The sequence below is a fragment of the Cinclus cinclus genome, chromosome 4 (genome assembly GCF_963662255.1).
Source record: "Cinclus cinclus chromosome 4, bCinCin1.1, whole genome shotgun sequence".
NCBI classification, from domain to species: domain Eukaryota; kingdom Metazoa; phylum Chordata; class Aves; order Passeriformes; family Cinclidae; genus Cinclus; species Cinclus cinclus.
Genome location: NC_085049.1, coordinates 63,157,831 through 63,174,833, shown reverse-complemented (window position 1 = coordinate 63,174,833; position 17,003 = coordinate 63,157,831). Strand labels below are relative to the sequence as shown.

Genomic DNA, 17,003 nt, shown 5'->3' with positions numbered 1-17,003 from the left:
TTTCAGTTTGGTTCTAATCTCAAACATGCCAAGAAACGAAAACATTAAATATTGTCTTAAAATGGCCAGTTGCCATCTCACAAGATAAAAAGACATCACAGCCGGACTCATAAAAATGGGAAGTCATTTCTGAAAGAGCAGGAATTGTTTTTCAGCATAGGTAGTTTATCCAAGTAAAGAAAGTCATGCTCAACATCAAAGTTTACAATCTGTCGCCAGAGATTCCACCCTGAAGTTGAGGACATCTCTGGAAGCACCAGCGTTTTCACACTTTTCTCCAGCACAAGAGGTTAATTGTGTTTCTGCTGGTAGACCTGAGATTTAATCAATACAGACCTGAGGGCAGTAAACCCTTCTTGAAGGTACTTTTTTCTCTTGCCTATCTCACCTCCAGCTGGGCATCCTGAGCTAACCCAAATGTTGGCAGCTACATCCCTGTTCAGTTCCCCTCAGGCTTGACCATGTGCTTTCTACTCATGTCTGCAGCAGCTTTGAACTATTTCAGCATGCTAAATCATCAAGAAACTCTCAGGCAAAGTGCATAGCTTCCTGCCAGCTTTGTGCTCCAAAGAGGTTCAGTGTAAGGTCAGACAAGCTCACAGCCTGAACGCAGGGCAAGAGAGGCACAGCAGGGCAAGCCCGGGAAGCCAGCAGCCAAACTGGCTCAGGCTGACAAAGAACTGGATAATCAGACTTTTCAAGACTTGAGATCTTGGTGAACAACACGCTAAGCTTTCAGTGATGAGAATGTATTTGAACCATGTATATGCATGACCTGTACACATACCTGGAGGAAAAGCTAAGAAAAAACACCAATTAAAGAGATATACTTTGAAAAACCTATGTAATTTGGGAATTAGTTCAATCTTAGGTAGGACTGAAGTGCTAATATGCATCTCCCTGAATTATTTATATATGCTATTCACTACGGTCACCTGATACAGACAAATCTTTGAGAGAGCCTAGCAAAGCTCTAATTTCTGGCAGCTGATCCTCCTGTTGTCCTTTTGCTTCTCACACCTCCTTAGGTACAGAGCACAAAGTCTGTTAGCTTTTGCTTTGCTGCCCAACATGAGCTTCTTTGCACAACTGGAAAAATCAGTGTCTGTTTTTTAACTAGTACAGAATTTTTCAACTGTCTTCAAACAAAAAATTCTGTTCACAGAATGGCAGCTTTGACCAACACTTTGAAGCTAAATTAAAAGAGAACAGAAATATGGCTCCACTCTGGCGTATTTTCTAGTTTATTAACTCATTTCAACTTGCATATTTCAATTTTTTTAAAACATTGGCAATTGTAAAACTGCCTGTGTTGTTTTTGGGAGAGTGGCAGAACCAAACGAATTGTAACAGGACCTACAAGTATTCCCTAGGGTAAAACAGTATTTTCCTTCTTCTCACCAGGCTCTGCTAATGCTTCTCTCCTACTGAAGAGAGTTTCAGATGACAAAAGAAATTATTTCATCCTATAACTTACTGTATTCAGAAAACTCTGGTAGCTGTTCACAACAGTTGAGCACAAAGGAAGGCATGCCACGTTGACTTAAAGAAAGCAGCTCTGACATCTCACTGCAGAGTAGAACCATGACACTGCTGGGACAAGCCAGGATGACTGGAAAAAGATCAGCATCAGTTTCTACCTCACCTTCCTAATGTAATCCCAGATGAACACTGGGTGAATATACTGGCTTTTTGCTTATTCTGATAGCTCAAGAACAATTTGACAAATACCAGAAGAACAAAAGAAAAGATCAGTGAGCTGAGTTTCTTCAATGTAACTTCCTAAACACAACAGATACCACCACTATCCTATAAACTGTGACAAAACAGCTTTTTTTCTATTTTTACCTATTAACTCTTGTGGCACAGAAACCTGTTATAGTGCTCTCACTGTCCCACAGTACTTGTTTAACAAGTGTGTTTATAGGGATTATAACAGAAAATTTTATAGGGATACTGAAGTTATGGACCTCAACTCAAAGGCCTCAAGAAATACTGACCTGATTGTACCCCAAAGCTCTCCATATGCATGTTCTTCTCCCTGCACAGCATCCATGATTGGCACAGCTGAAGTGGTGTTTCAAACCCACCTCCACGGCTTCCAAAAAGCACTCTCAAGCATACAAAGTTGATGGGTATGTAAGAAGGAAGCAAAGGCAGCCTTTAGGCTGCAATTGCAATTTGAAAACTGCCATTAAGTGTGTACTGTGCCCGCCACCAATAAACATGCACCTTTTCACATGGAGGGCAAGGGAAACAAAGCAAGCCTACGATTCTACACAGGTACAAAGAATCCATTACTTTGAAGCCCAGCTACCACAGAAACAAGATAAAAATATCTTAGGCACAGAAAATATGATAGTGGGAGGTAGACGTAAATCTATTACAGAATTCCTAGTCCTTTGTTCTCAAAACCTCTGCCTATGTCATTTTTGCAGCAGGTCCCATGATTTTACTTCAGAGATTCATGTGACATCCTCAGTTCTAAACCAAGACCTTAAGTTGTTACATTTGGTGCTCCACAGTAGGTAGTACAGTTTGAGTGTAAGTACCTAACTGCTGCAAAGGCCAAAATCTGCTACAATTCAGGTAAGCCCCCCCCAAAAGAAAATAATCCACTTTTACATAACACAACAATTTTCATCTCCATCCTCTGCAATGTCTTTCTTTAAAAAAACCCTGATCAACATACCACAACCTGAAGGGAAAGGGAGACTTGTTTTAGAATTAGAATACCTTATAGTCTTTAACAAGAAAAATAATAATAAAAAAAGGAGTATTAGAGTATTAAGTGCTGAAAGCCTAAGTTTTTACCATGTTATAAATAAAATCAAAACAGTACCAATTCTTCTTAACTTTCTTGAGCTGAAGAAAGGTTCTTTTCTGTGAGAAAACCATAATGATTTCATGGAAACTGCAGTAGTTACTTTATAGATTTTTTCCTCCTAACAATTTACACTACTATAATTCCAAAACTCATGCTTATTTGGCTATGCTAGAAAGACAAACAATCCGAGACTTCCTTTTTAAAACCATACTTTAAAATTGTTACCTACTAGCCAGAAAGCTTTTATGACACCAATATTGGAAAGATCATAGAATGGTATGTAAGAAGTCTTCTTTGTATTACAGTTTTCCTTTACCTAACTCCTTAAAATAGACAAAATTGAAGAAAGTAATTTAGTCTACAAACCCAAATACCCAAAAGGAAGAAATTATTGTCACATTTGTCTGCACCACCTCAATTTCTCCCAGTTTTTACAATAATTGAAGCAGCCACCTCTTGGGAAAAGCAAGCAATTATAATTAAATGCTATACGGGAACATGAAAGGGGACTCATTAGATGTGCATGACAGGAATAAGCACAAGTTTCCTAGTGGCTAAAGAAAAAAAATGGAAACTAAAATTACATCAGTCTGACACAGTTGAAAAACCCAGTTAATTTAACTGAGATAATGTGAAAAGAACAGCAAGAACCTACCACACACCTACCATTTTTGAGCCTTAAGTGTTCAAGACCAGGCAGTCTGCTGACACTCAGGCAGCCTGGTCATCTGATGGCAGCAGAACACTTGTCCTCCCACTATGGTCTGACCCTGGTGAAGAGTCAAGTGTTGCTTCACCCAGTGGAGCACTCACTCTCTGCTCCCACAAAACACAGAGAAGACTGAGGGATGGTGAGGAGACTTGGGGGCGCAGGTAACAGCAGTTTAATAGCGAGAGCAAAAGCCACGTGCCCTAGCAGAATGGGAAAAGGAACTGATTCACAGCTTCCCATTGGCACACAGGTGTCTGCAACTGCTTCCCAGAAAGCAGTTCTTCACACGTGGCTCAAGAAGTGGAAGACAAAATGCCACAGCCACAGATGTCTTCCTTCCTCCCTCCTGCTCCAGTTTTTATGTCCAAGTGCCATGCCAGATGGCACAGAATAGCCCTTTGGCCAGCTGGGTTAGCTGCCAAGCCCAGGGGAATCAACTTGTTCCCCTGCTGGTGCTGACCAGCCTTTATGGGGAGTCTGGCCTTGCTGTAGGAAGCCAGGACGTGCCCATCAGATGCAATCACCATCTCCGCTCCCTCTGTTGCTCCTGCAGCCATCCCACTGCAATCCTGCTATCGCTGCTTTATCGGCAGCAAAACCTGCTCTTCTAAACCACATGGCTTGTGTTGTTTTGGTGTGAAGAAAAAACTAAAAAACTTAAATCAAGGTGTAAAAAAATTTTTTACGATGCTGTTTAAAGAAGTCATAAAGTAACATGCAAAATTAATGGCAGGACTGAATTTTCCCTATGCTCTTTGAGACTGTCAATACTACAGAGTTAAATGTCCTTTTTTAACGCTTCTTTGCATCCCTTTATAAATCTTCTAAATTTTTAAAGGCAGTAAATTAGAGCAACTCCCTATTTTATTTTATATATCCATTTTTAAACATAACAGGTGTGTAAGTGGTGTACACAGACCCTCAACTATGAGTGAGAGAATTTGGGTACATTTCTTTATAACTCTTAAGAAGCAAGGGTTTACTGGAATGCAAAACCTTAGCTTTTAAGGGCAACAAAGTACTTCAGGTAAAACAAATAATCTTTTACAGAACTGAAACTGTATTACTTTCTTGTATAGAACTAGGATTTATTTTTCCAAATGAGGTCTAATTTATGAAAAAAAAACCTTCTGTCAATTCATAGCATTTTATAGTTAATTCTTTTATACTTATCTTTAGGGTCAACTTGCAACAAAATATATCAGTATTCAATAAATGTGGTACTCTCTATGATCTAATGCCGACAGTTAACCGTATGTTATTTAATGAGCTATTTTTTGAGCCAGCTCCAGATTATACTCTGGAGAACATATTCAGCCACTGTCTGATTTGTCAGGGGAACAGGAATGCTTGTGGCATTTTCCTTCGCCTTCTACAATTTGAAAACACTTTTTCTATCCTCATATGCAATGCAGGTCTCAGTTTTGCTTTACTACTGGTATTACTGGCAGAGAAATGCATCTATTTTTGTAATTTGTCTGAAACTAGTTTCCTATTTGTCCTACTCTGCTTCATGGCAGATAAACATGTAAGCACTTGTGACACTAATGCCACTTTGTTTTCCATGGAGATAAACTACCCTAACTTGTGCTTATCTTTATCATCTATTTCTAATGCCAGCTACAGCAAATGTTCTAAGAAGAGCTACACTTTGTCCAGCCTTTTCTTTCATCTGGCTAACATCCAACTGTGTTGCTGTAACCTGATGTGGAAGTTCCATCTACCACCAACTACTTATGCTTGAGTACAAGAAGAGGAGGCAGGAATTGCAACTTAAATTCTGCAAGCTCTGTGAGCTGAGGAATTGAAATTTTATATAAACAAACCTGTGTTCTAAGTGAAAAACAAACAAACAAACAAAATACAATCTTGCTCCCAAACTTGGTCTGTTTTTCACACATTGAAGTAAACCCCAAAAGTCCTAACTTTTTATTTCATTACCTCTGGTCCTCTTCTGGATGGCTTAAAATCCTATTACAAACATCAGCGTCTTCACTTGCTGTCCATAGTAAATCATTCACAAGACTTTAAAACTAGAATTTTGTTACCACATTCTGTTTTTCACCTCTACTGACTTTTTCCATAGTGATCTATCCTTTTCTCATCTCCTATTCCTATGATACAAACTTACCAGCTATTCCCTTTCATAATTGCCTGACTTTAGTCATTTAATACTACATAGTGCCACATTGTGACACTTTCAGAAAGTCTCATTCCCAACCAATAGGTAATTTTCACTCCTTTTCAACCTTGTCAAAAAAGTACACTATTTTACAAAATAAACCTATTTTTCATTTGTGAAAAGAACACTGTTAACATTTTCCACTTTAAATCAGGTATAATAACAAAAAAACTTAGAGCTCCTTAATTCACCTTTCTTTTTGGCCAAGATGCACTATACACTTCAGTTAATTTAAGTGAAGTTGACAAAGATGATTCTAACTCAGGATAGACAAGGTTTGAACTCTACATGTTAAAACTGCTCTAAAAAGAAGCAACTTGAAACATTCACATTTTTTAGTCTGTCTTCTGTCAAGTCATTAAGTCTTTGTCTTAAACAGCACATTTAAACAATAAATATTAATATTTATGATGAAACAGAAAAAAAAAAAAATCATTTAACACAAAAAGTACCCGAGAATTGCCACAGGGAAGGATTGTTGAGGTCTTCTCCCAAGCCCAATTTTAACTACACTACAAAAAGCAGAAACAAAAATCAGACTATTTTAATTTCTAAGCTGTAACAAATGTGCCAATCTGCACAGAGTGCTCCTTTCTTGCTCCAACAGTAAGTCTCTTGCACCTACTGGACTCCAAGTGCTGCTAATTTTTGCACTCACTCACAGGCCATTTCAGACTGCTACCATACTCACAACTGCAGCAAGAGAAGGAAAATTTGTGTATAGTTTCAGAAAAAAACTTGAAGGGATAACCCTAATAAACATCAGCCTCAGTTAATTCTTCTTGAATGTTTAATTTAGCAAACGTAACAGCTAAGTTATCTCCAAAGCCTGTATTTCACTGCCTGTGGCCAGATGTTCCCATTGCTTTTGGAGGAGAAAGGGCTGGGCGTAAGAAAGTCTGATAACCACCCCTTCCAAACAAAGGAACTAATTATCCACTAATACAAGGTTAGGAGCCAAGGGGAGTGGGAAGCTGTCTCTGTCAGGGGATGACACAAATGACACTGTCAAGCTGCATCATTATATACCAATCCTTATTGCTTTGGCTATTATGTTTACTGGTGAACTCCATTTCCAGACCAACCATTACTTAAGGTATGTACTTACTATATATGGCAGCAGACAACTTGCTGGTCACCTCTCCCTTAAATTTTAGTGTATCTTTTAAGAGTTGATTCTGCTGAATTCCGTTCATGAAACATTGTCACAGCACCACGAAGAAAAAAGAATTGTTCTTCTGAGTCTACAGACATCAGTATGATGGTCCAAACAATCCACTATGGATCACATGAAAATGCTCTTGTGTATGCATCGGTCTGAATAGTGAGCACCAGTGAGACATCTCAGCTGCAGCCACAGGCTGCTCACTAGCAAGTCACTGTGCTTTTGTTCACTGGAGAATGCTTAATTACATCCAAAAATCATATAACCCTCTATGCAACACAATTCAACTTCATTACATGCTTACTGTAAAAGCACCTCCAAAACCAACCAAATTTTTACACTATTCTTTCCTTGCATATTTTAACTAAGAATGGGTTTTATGTGCTACCTCACAATACACAAAGGAAACAAATTAAAGACATTAGCTTGTGCCAGTAAGATTTTAAACATTCCAATATAGAACTTCTAAGCATGTGCTTACTACATAATTTTAATTATCAGATACCATATGGAGTTTTTTTCTGAAGGTTGCCTTATCAAATTTCAGTGCATTTTTGTCAAATGACAGCACAGTTGAAGCCAACTAGATTCTCTACAGAATTATGACATGCAACAATACTGCTAGAGGCAAAAGTAAATACAAAAAAAACACCAAAAAACAAACCAACCCCAAACCAGAGAACCTATTTGTAAAAAACTGTTATTTGATTACAGCTCTGTAGAGCTTCAAGGTCTTGAAGAAAAACACCAGCATACACATGCACCAAAAGAAACCTGTAACATCCTTGCAGCACACTATTTCAATACCTTTATAAACAGGTTTCAATTACTGTAACCAAAATGACTATTTTAAAAGCTGGGTTGAGTTATCTATACCAGTTTTCCTTATACATATATAAGGCCATCATCATTCCCCCACACAACTGACAGGTTTAGCTGTCATTTCATTATGATGCATAAAGTGCGTTTTTTTTCTGCCTTAGCAGTATGATTTATGTCTGAATATTACATTTTTCCTTTCTACTTGAATGTTGTTGTTGTTACTATTTAACTGAAAACATTAAATCATTAAATTATTCAATTACTATTCTGCTATGTTTGAGGAGAGTCATCAAAGAATCTCTTCTGTTAGCAGCAATAATGAGAATACAATCTTAAGATCCATATACAAAGGATCACTTCTAGATCTCACACCACAAATCCGTGCTGGTCTTCAGCCAGTCTGTTGAAAGGCAACACAACTTAAGAAAGTGTCAATTTTGAGAACAGAATGAAGGCACTTTTTTACATCTGAGACAGAATCAACCCTAAATACAGTGGAGTTCATTCATCAATTAAATCAAAAGTTTTCCTCCAAATATGCTAATGGAGTACAGAAAGCACTTTCAGGGATTTTATCATGAGATTGAGCCCACAGGCCATTTCAGACTCAGAAGAAATACCACTGACCACAGACAATGCATGTTCTCTGGCTCTTGCCCAACATAAACACAGTTTGTCAGATTGGAGTTTGACATGCCAGGCAAAGACAAGGAGACAAGTGTAATCAGTGAAATATTACTACTACAAACTAGGGTTAAATCTCTGCTTTTGGACTAGGTGTCACATTTTCCCAGTGCATCTACTATCATCAACCAACAAAGCAAGGACTTGACTGCCAGCAGCTGAAGAACATTATTGCCAGTATCTACAGTAGCTATGGCCCTCAAAAATGCGGAATAAATATAAGTAATATAAAAATTAAAAGCATAGAAACCAGCATAGCAAGCAGATATCTCTGTTTTTATTTACTTTAGTACCATGAAAACCTTAGGAAATGTGCTAAGCATCTTTTCAGCAGTATTTGCAACAATTATTTTTGAAGGCACAAAATTAGAATTACAGGCCAAAAACAATTAATTCTGAATACTTTCAAAGTACTTCCAGTGAGAATTTTCATTTCATGGATATGCAGCTTAGGCTACCAACTAGCTGAAAAAAACCTGCTCTTTCACACATTTAAAAAAACCAAAACCACAGGTTATTTTATTTACTTAATCTCTCCCAATAGTTTTAAAGAGTAAGGTTTAAATTGTTTAGCAAAAACACAAACACAGTGTTCACAAACTGCATTCCAGGAGCTTCTATTCACAACCAATCAAACCAAACCAAAACAAACACGTGTCATAAAATCAGTTTTGAAAAATATGAGAGAAATGAAAATCAAATGTGAGAAATTAACTTTCCTTTCAGCAAGTATATAAATACACAAGGAATTTGTGACAGATTAAAACAGAAGCACTTGAAAAGTCTTGGGTTTTTTTTTGTTTTGTTTTTTCTTTTGTTATTATTTTATTGCATCAGAAAGCTTGTCAGGAAGTGCATTTAGAGACTATAAGGACAAATACGAAAAATAGTAACAACCATAAAAATATCATGTCTGATTTTGTTTGCCTTCTAAGTTATCACCTATCAAGATATCCCTCTGTAGCATCAGCCTCAATATAAACCCTGCTGAAATTCAGGATCTATGGCTGTTTGACTCAGTGGTAGGTGCTGAGCAGGAACAGAAGCTAATAAAGCAAGATCTGCCTCACTTACTACTACACCTTTCTGGTTTTTAAACATAGATTTCTGTATGTTTTCATCAGTTTCTGTAACACAGTAGCAAGAGAAACTGCCCCAAAAGAAAACAGATAGTGCAGGTTACCAGCTTGTAAGAAAAAGGAGGCCAAGAGGAAGGAAAAAGAACACACCACTGCAGAAACACAAACTTGGACCTTTAAAACAGTTCTGTGTAATATTAATTACTAATGCTAGCATTTACATGATCAACAATGCTTTAAGTACCAAAAGGTAAGTTCCATGAAAAAAGTGGCTAATTAAAAATTACCAGATTTCTTGAATATGAAAATGGGAAATCTGACCATCCTGGACAAAAATATGGCTGGAGTACAGGGTATGGAACTGCAACCCATTACTGACTTCTCAACTGATGCATTTCTGTGATTATGAGAGATGTGTTTTATAGATGACTGAACACATCCAATGTGATGCTAACTGCTCCTAAATGGAACTTAAAGGAAATCCAAGTCATCAAGACACAAGACCAAAAAAGCATATATTCTATCCTTACAGAAAGAACACTGCCTAGTGCAGAAACTTTTCTAAAGGAGAATTTGCGAGTGGAATGCAAGAACTTTAGCACCAGAATGACACAAGTTCCCAACAGAAGGGCAAAAGAAGTGTTAACTGCTGATAACAAAGGCAGTTATCCTTTAAAAAGGTCTAGTAAAACGCACCTTAAATTCATCTGTTATCTAAACTGAAATTATTTTTCTTGTTGCAGTGTCAGTGCTCTGTAGAAGAAAGGAGTCTGCAAATCATATAGATCAAAAGGGTCCATCATCTTAATCAAAACTATACTAGTAATTTAGAACATACACTTGAGGCTTCAGAAGGGGGCGTTTGAAATCACCAAGGGTCATGGAAACGTGAAAGTGGGAGTTTATAAAAATGGTGACACATTTTCTAGTGTAACCTTGAAAAAGGTTGAGAATAATGAGACAAGCATGACTGAATTATGGAGATATTACATGTGACCACTGAAAATCAAAAGAAGATTTGATTATATTTAGCTTCAATTTTTTTTCTGTCCAGTACTGAAATCTTCTTGCAGGTGATCATGTGCTTAGAGTCACAGAAGTGACAATCAGAAAAAAAAACTACTGCTTTCTCAGGAGTCAGAGAGAAGCCCAGGTGGTAATGACTGCTTCCTATACACGGAGGCCTCCTGGATGGCAAGATACCTAGGGCAGAATGCTCAGGCTATTTTGGAACAAGTGGCTTCCTGCTTCCAACACTAATGGCAGAAGAAAATACTGTACTGCCCATGACCACAAGCCCAGATCAGTATCACTGCATCCAGTCTGCTGTTCAAGCATTTAAACAATTCAACAGAGGTGAGAGTGCCCTATCTGCATATGAGAATGGGGACCTATGAACCGCATTCTAATCTGAAGCCTATCAACAAATTCTTAACACTTTCATTAGCCAAAACATCAATTAATTTTGTGTATTGTTCTTTGGAGAAAGTACACCTGCCCAGGTAGACCAACAGCATGTTGAGTTACTCAGGCTGTGTGTCAAGACCCCATAAGCAGTTACACCCTGGTGAAGACTGAAGCTAACAGAAAACTTATTTCTCATCTCCATTCTTACTTTTAGAAGGTGACCATCACGACACACTCCTGCCTACAGCATCAATCTGCAGCCTTCGTATTTTCCTCTCTTCAGCTACAAGTACTAACCCTGCAGCTAATCCTCCCAGGGGAGAACTATACCCTATAGGAGTGTGGTAGGAGCAGTCTGATCTGGAACACACTTCTGTCACTAATGTGACAGTTGGATGGATAAGGACTGTTTCTCAGGATAAAATATCTGGGAAACAGGCTGGTGAACAGTGGGTTATGGCCCTCTGCCAGTTCACATGCTAAGACAGCTAACAGACCTTGGACATCTGGGAAAGGGAAACAGATGTTTCAATCTGCACAGAATGTTTCTCCTTATTTTTTATCCACCACAGCTCTTAATGATGCACTCACTATCCAGTGCATGGGCACAGGGCCTCTAGTGAACACTTACAGCTTGTGACATGAATTTATATTAATGCATTACTTCTTTACTTATAGTAATGCTTTACTTCTTTTCCAGCAAAATCAAACTGAAAATGCTTTAAGCTATAGTTCCGTGACCTGGAGGCGTTTCTCATTGCATGATGAAAGCACCTGCACTTAAAATAGAGCTGTACATGCAGACATTCTTAAGCTGTATCACTGACACTTGAAAAAATTATTCCATCCATTTTGCGTGATAAACAATTTTACTGATTTAGTAAATAATCATTAGTATTAGCATGTTATTATTAGCATATAGAGTAGAAGACATTTTAATTAAAACCTAACAGCTGTTTGAAGCCATACTCTTCACACAATAGATGCTCACACCTACTGTCAGCATGGTTCCTGTCTGAACAAGTGGAAGGAAGGAGGGGGAAAAAAAAAAAACAAAAGCAACTGCTTTACTGACAATTTGTAGCCTGTGGATTACAAGCAAAATAAACTTTATCTAGGCAACACAATGAGGCTGGTATTTGCTCTTTGTCTTCTAAGCACATGATAACAAGGAACAATCATTAAAAAAAACCCAAAAACATCTCGAACCACAACTGCAGCATTGTCAAATTCAGAAGCAACCACATTATCATCTCCCTGTCACGCTGGCATAAATTATAACTGATGGGGGAATGGGGGTGGGGGTGGATATCACAGAATGAAAGCTGATATTTCCATGGCTGCTACTGTGCATGGAAAGCTTTCACCCTGGCAGACTTCTCACTGCAGAGCAGGATTCTCTCTCACTGCATTATCACTCTTTCGTATTTAAAATGTTTCATATTTAAGTTACATTTCAGTATGATGATTTTCTATCTAAAGCAGGATAATTTAAGGTTGTGAAATTTCAGCTTTCTATTGCTATGGAGATTCTGCTATAACAAATACATTTTTCATTTCTCTCTCCACTGTCTATTTTGTATTTCTCTATATGAAAATTTTAGAAAGATCAAGTTTTATTTCCCAAAAGACTCTTTCATATATTCTGCCACAAAGAATATGTCTTCTCTTTGACAACATTTTATTTTGTAGCTATTCATTATTTATCTGCAGTGGGGATGGGCACTAAAAATGAGAATGTGATGTGTATTCTAATGGACAAAATAAGTCAGGAATAACAATTTTTTTATAATTAGCACTTTGAGTACATTATGCATTTTTTTAGCAAGCATTTAATAAAACCTGTTTGGGTTGTTAATTTTCCAAATTTTAGAGGAAGTTCAAGCTCAGCATAAAAAATTTGGTTACATATATACAAAATTCCTATAAGTAAAAAGGACAGTGTCAAGGTTTCAACTTTACCTGATTAGTTACCTTCAAAATGAATTAGGACTTCTGTCAATTTAGCAGAAAGAACCAAACACACATAACCAATAAACTATGTACAAAACCACTATAAATACAGCTAATATCAGTCAAACTAAACACAAGAAAGGACACAGCCATAGTGTGACAGGCACATTCATCTTGGTGAGGAGGAATGAGGAATATTGCTTTATCACGTTATCCATTTGTATGTGTTTAATCAAATACATCCTACAGTGGATTTCAGCTGAAGCTAATGCCTTCAGCAGACTACAGCAAAAACATTCTGTCACACATGTACTAATTTACTCCAACTTCTGATGTACAGCAAACAGCTATAACTCATCCTAAATGGCTAAAAAGGGAGTATGTCCTCAGTCTACCAAATGTCTAGAGACAACAGATCCCCACCAGCCATCAAAATAAAACTGAAATAACAGAAACTTACTTCACAACATAGATTGTTTCTTTCTCTTTATATAATCACATTGCTACTACTTAATCAGCCAGCACCATGACGCAAATCCCACAAGGCATATTGGCACAACTTTTTACAAGAGCAAAGAAATCTTGCTTTGGTTCCCTCAAAGGTCAAGGTAGTAAGTTATACCATTCCACAAAGAGCAAAATGAATAAAACTGGGTCTTCTTTGTGGATTTGTATCTTGCAACTCAACTCACAGCTGGATATTGTGGTTTTCAACTAGCAGTGAATACATAAGCAATTGCATCCCCATGCAGAGCTTTTTTCACAGAAATTAATAGAGAACAAGAATCTTAAGATTTCTAGCCATCTGTCAAAACTGACAGAAGATGACCCATGGGATAAGCAGGATGAAAAGACAGGCAAATAATGTAATCATTAAAGACTTTTCACTTAGGAAATGAGAAAGTTGACTGAAAAGATTATCATCAGAAAGGTATGTGAACCACAACTACGAGGCAGTTGTATTTTCCTCCCTCTGGAATACACAAACAGGTACAAGTCTAACCTAATCTGCTACGACGTACTTGTAAAAAGCAAACTCAAGTCCACCAAAAACTAATTCTTAAAATTCAGAATTGAGACTGTCTGCACACTTCAACACGGAATCTTACAGAAAAAGTCCCTGTATCAATACTACGGTGATTTGAGGGAAACATTATGATTCCCACAGAATATACATGAAGAGGTGCCAAAAAACTATTTGTTTTCTCATTGACTGAGCAAGTCAATGAAGAAACAATGCTAACTTCAACAGTCAGAAGCAAGCACTTGGAATTTGAAGGGAAGCGAGAAAATTAGCATTGCATAAACAAATCCTAAAAGCTTCCCAAACCCACTTAAACAGAAATATTAGAATTGTTTTAAAATTAAAGGTGCAAAAGAAAAGATGCTTTTATTTGGGACAAAAAACCAAAAAAAACCCTTCTAAAAAATTACACAGGATTTTCCTGACCTTTACTATTCCTGAGTTCTTTAGTAATTTATTTTGGAATTCTTGAATTCCAATACTAAAGAGAATTCTTTAATGGTTCTTAGCTCTCTCTGAAGACTTGACGGATTTCCATTTCAGTTTGTTAATTTCATTATGAACCATTAATTTCTTTGTTTCTTTCCTGTTCTAAATATGCATTTCAAAATGGAGAAGAAAGAGACAATGAACAAAAAGGAAATAATCCTTTTAAGTAATTTCCTTGGGTTTTAGTTTCTCCAGTGTACATTCTGATAAGCAGGTTTTCACAATGACTTTTTTCCCTAGTTTAAGTATCCTGCATAAACCAATAAACCTACCTTTATTCTCCCAAGTAAACTGCAGCAGGCAAAGCCAGGAGAACAAAGCTCTTAGATCAAACAATACAGAAATTTAAGAATTTGAATAAAAAAACCTCCCAGGTGCAAGAAACTATCTAAATAACTAATACAGCTAATTCATACATTTTTGAAATTATATCTGCACTATATGCTTGGGATCTTGGAATTCCAAGCATAACAGAATGCCTCACAAACAAAAAATTTTTGGCTTGTACACCCTACTGTAACTTATCCAAACCAATTTCCCAATCCAGCATTTGATATGAGGCCTTGAATGAAGATTCAAAATCTTACAGCTATGCTTCGTTGCTATTGTTATGTATACTGTAAAGCAGCAACTACAAAATCCTACGTGCTTCTGTAACAAAGACATTGTAACTGTACCTTTTATACACTCTAGAGAAAGGGAAGTGTTCTGTTTTAGTTCACCAAGGGAAATGACAACAAAGCAAGCACAAGGGTGGCTAGTATTCATAATGAGACTCATAAATAAAGGAAATTATGTGCACAGTTATTCATAAGGTACTTTTCCTCCTTTTGTTTACCATCCTGTAAAGTTCCGTTCATGAAAAAAAAAAACAGGAAGAGAGGAAAGGGCTGAAGCAGTCAGGACCATTGCTACTGCTGTAGCATTAGTTTTGCAAAGACTAGAAAACAGTGTTAAGTAAAAACGTCTAAACCATGTATCTTCTTGAATACATTCAGTGGCATGCACACAATGCAACAGAAAGCTATTCAAGTGCTACACTTAAGAAATTCCTCCCAAAAACTCAAGTTCCAAAACGTATTGAGATTTTCAAAATTAACAGCTTGTAAACAGTGCAAGATAACCATTGTTCTGTGTGACAAATGGAGACAAATTTAAATAGCATTAAAATAATGCTCTCTGCATGAAATACAAGGCAGAATGGTTGATCATCGTTAACTGAGAAGACAACCAGTTAAACAAACTATTAAAACAACCCCCAACTCTCCTGACAATTTAAATGATCCTTATATGAAAAGTGAATTACCTCCATTGAGATTCGTCTGTGTATCCGGTTTCTGAGACAAACTCCTGTGGGAGACTGAACTTCATCAGATGATGTTCCAGATGCTTGGTCACTTTCTCCATCCGACCCCATTTTCAAATTTTCATGAACAATATCTTTAAAATAATCCAAAGAATTGAAAATAGTTAAACAGCAATGCCTCAAACAGCTCTTTTGTACAGATGGAAAATAACTGAATCATTACTGTGCATTGAGTTACTCAGCAGAGTCAAAGACCCATCACAGCCATGGCAGTCTTGATAGATACTTTTTATTGCTCAGTAATAACCACAAAATGAACAGGATTACTTTATAGAAATTCTACGCTAAGTTATTTGAACTGCAGCAGAACTCAGTTTTCTAAAACGAAGAAGAGACATTCCAATCCCAACTGTAATTCCCAAAAGCCAAGTCCCTCTCCCAGCTTTGGTTCCTAAAATCCCTCTGTACCACTTCTCTTTTAGCTGCTCTTGGATATACAACGTTACTGAGAATAATTCGTATTTTCAAATCAGACTACTGATGCCGGTAACCTGAATGTATCTTCTTGTAAGTCCTACAAAGAGGCATAGTAGTGTTTTCAAAAATGACAAATACAGAACCTTCAAATATAAAATCCCCCAGCATCCACATGTGAAGTCAGGGGGTCTATCATCAACATCTAAATCAAGGCCCACAGTTCACAAGTGCACTGAGTAGAAGACTTGACTTTTAAGAAATATTAAGTGAAAGTTGTGACCATATGGAGGAATTTACCTAACTGCCTGAGTTATGTGATGCAGGATCTTCACGTCAATTGAAACTGTTAAGTTTTAAACAACCCGTAAAATTCATGCACATAAAAGCTTATGCATATTACATATACACATATGTATGTACATAGTATTGCTTTCAAGCATCAAAGAATTTTTCAGACTTTGGAGAAAAACACTGTAGTGAACAAAAGAAAATCAAGGCAGTGTCATTATAGCACAAAGAGCCAAATGATTTGCAAAAGGACACATGAGAAACTGGTACAAGCAATTCATGATGAGCAATACTTCATGCTCAACTTCAAAATACCTGAACTCCAAAATTACTCTGGAAATTCAATAGCTATACGTGTAAAGTAGGTGCTTCAAAAGACACCAGTTTACCCGCTGTCTCCTGATCCTTGCTAGTAATCATTATCCTCTACAAGGTGTAAGAGACCTGAGGAGCAACTAAAAATCCCAGAACTCTATCCCTAAAACACGCTAATATTAGCAAAACACACAGAAACCAATTCAGCCTCACCACTAACACACTTGAAAGTATTTAACATTCACAAAGCATTACAGCAACTTAAAAAAGCCC

The 17,003-nt window shown here is 37.2% G+C and overlaps 1 protein-coding gene across 9 annotated transcripts in view; it reads right to left on the bottom strand.

The window, feature by feature from the left end:
- Positions 1-17,003, bottom strand: part of CDK17 (cyclin dependent kinase 17) — an 89,225-nt gene that overhangs the window by 18,956 nt on the left and 53,266 nt on the right. For all 9 annotated transcript variants that reach the window (XM_062492359.1, XM_062492361.1, XM_062492358.1 and 6 more), the window contains one exon: positions 15,651-15,784. In XM_062492359.1, the coding sequence (XP_062348343.1) occupies positions 15,651-15,784 (134 nt within the window). The remainder of the gene's footprint in view (positions 1-15,650; positions 15,785-17,003) is intronic.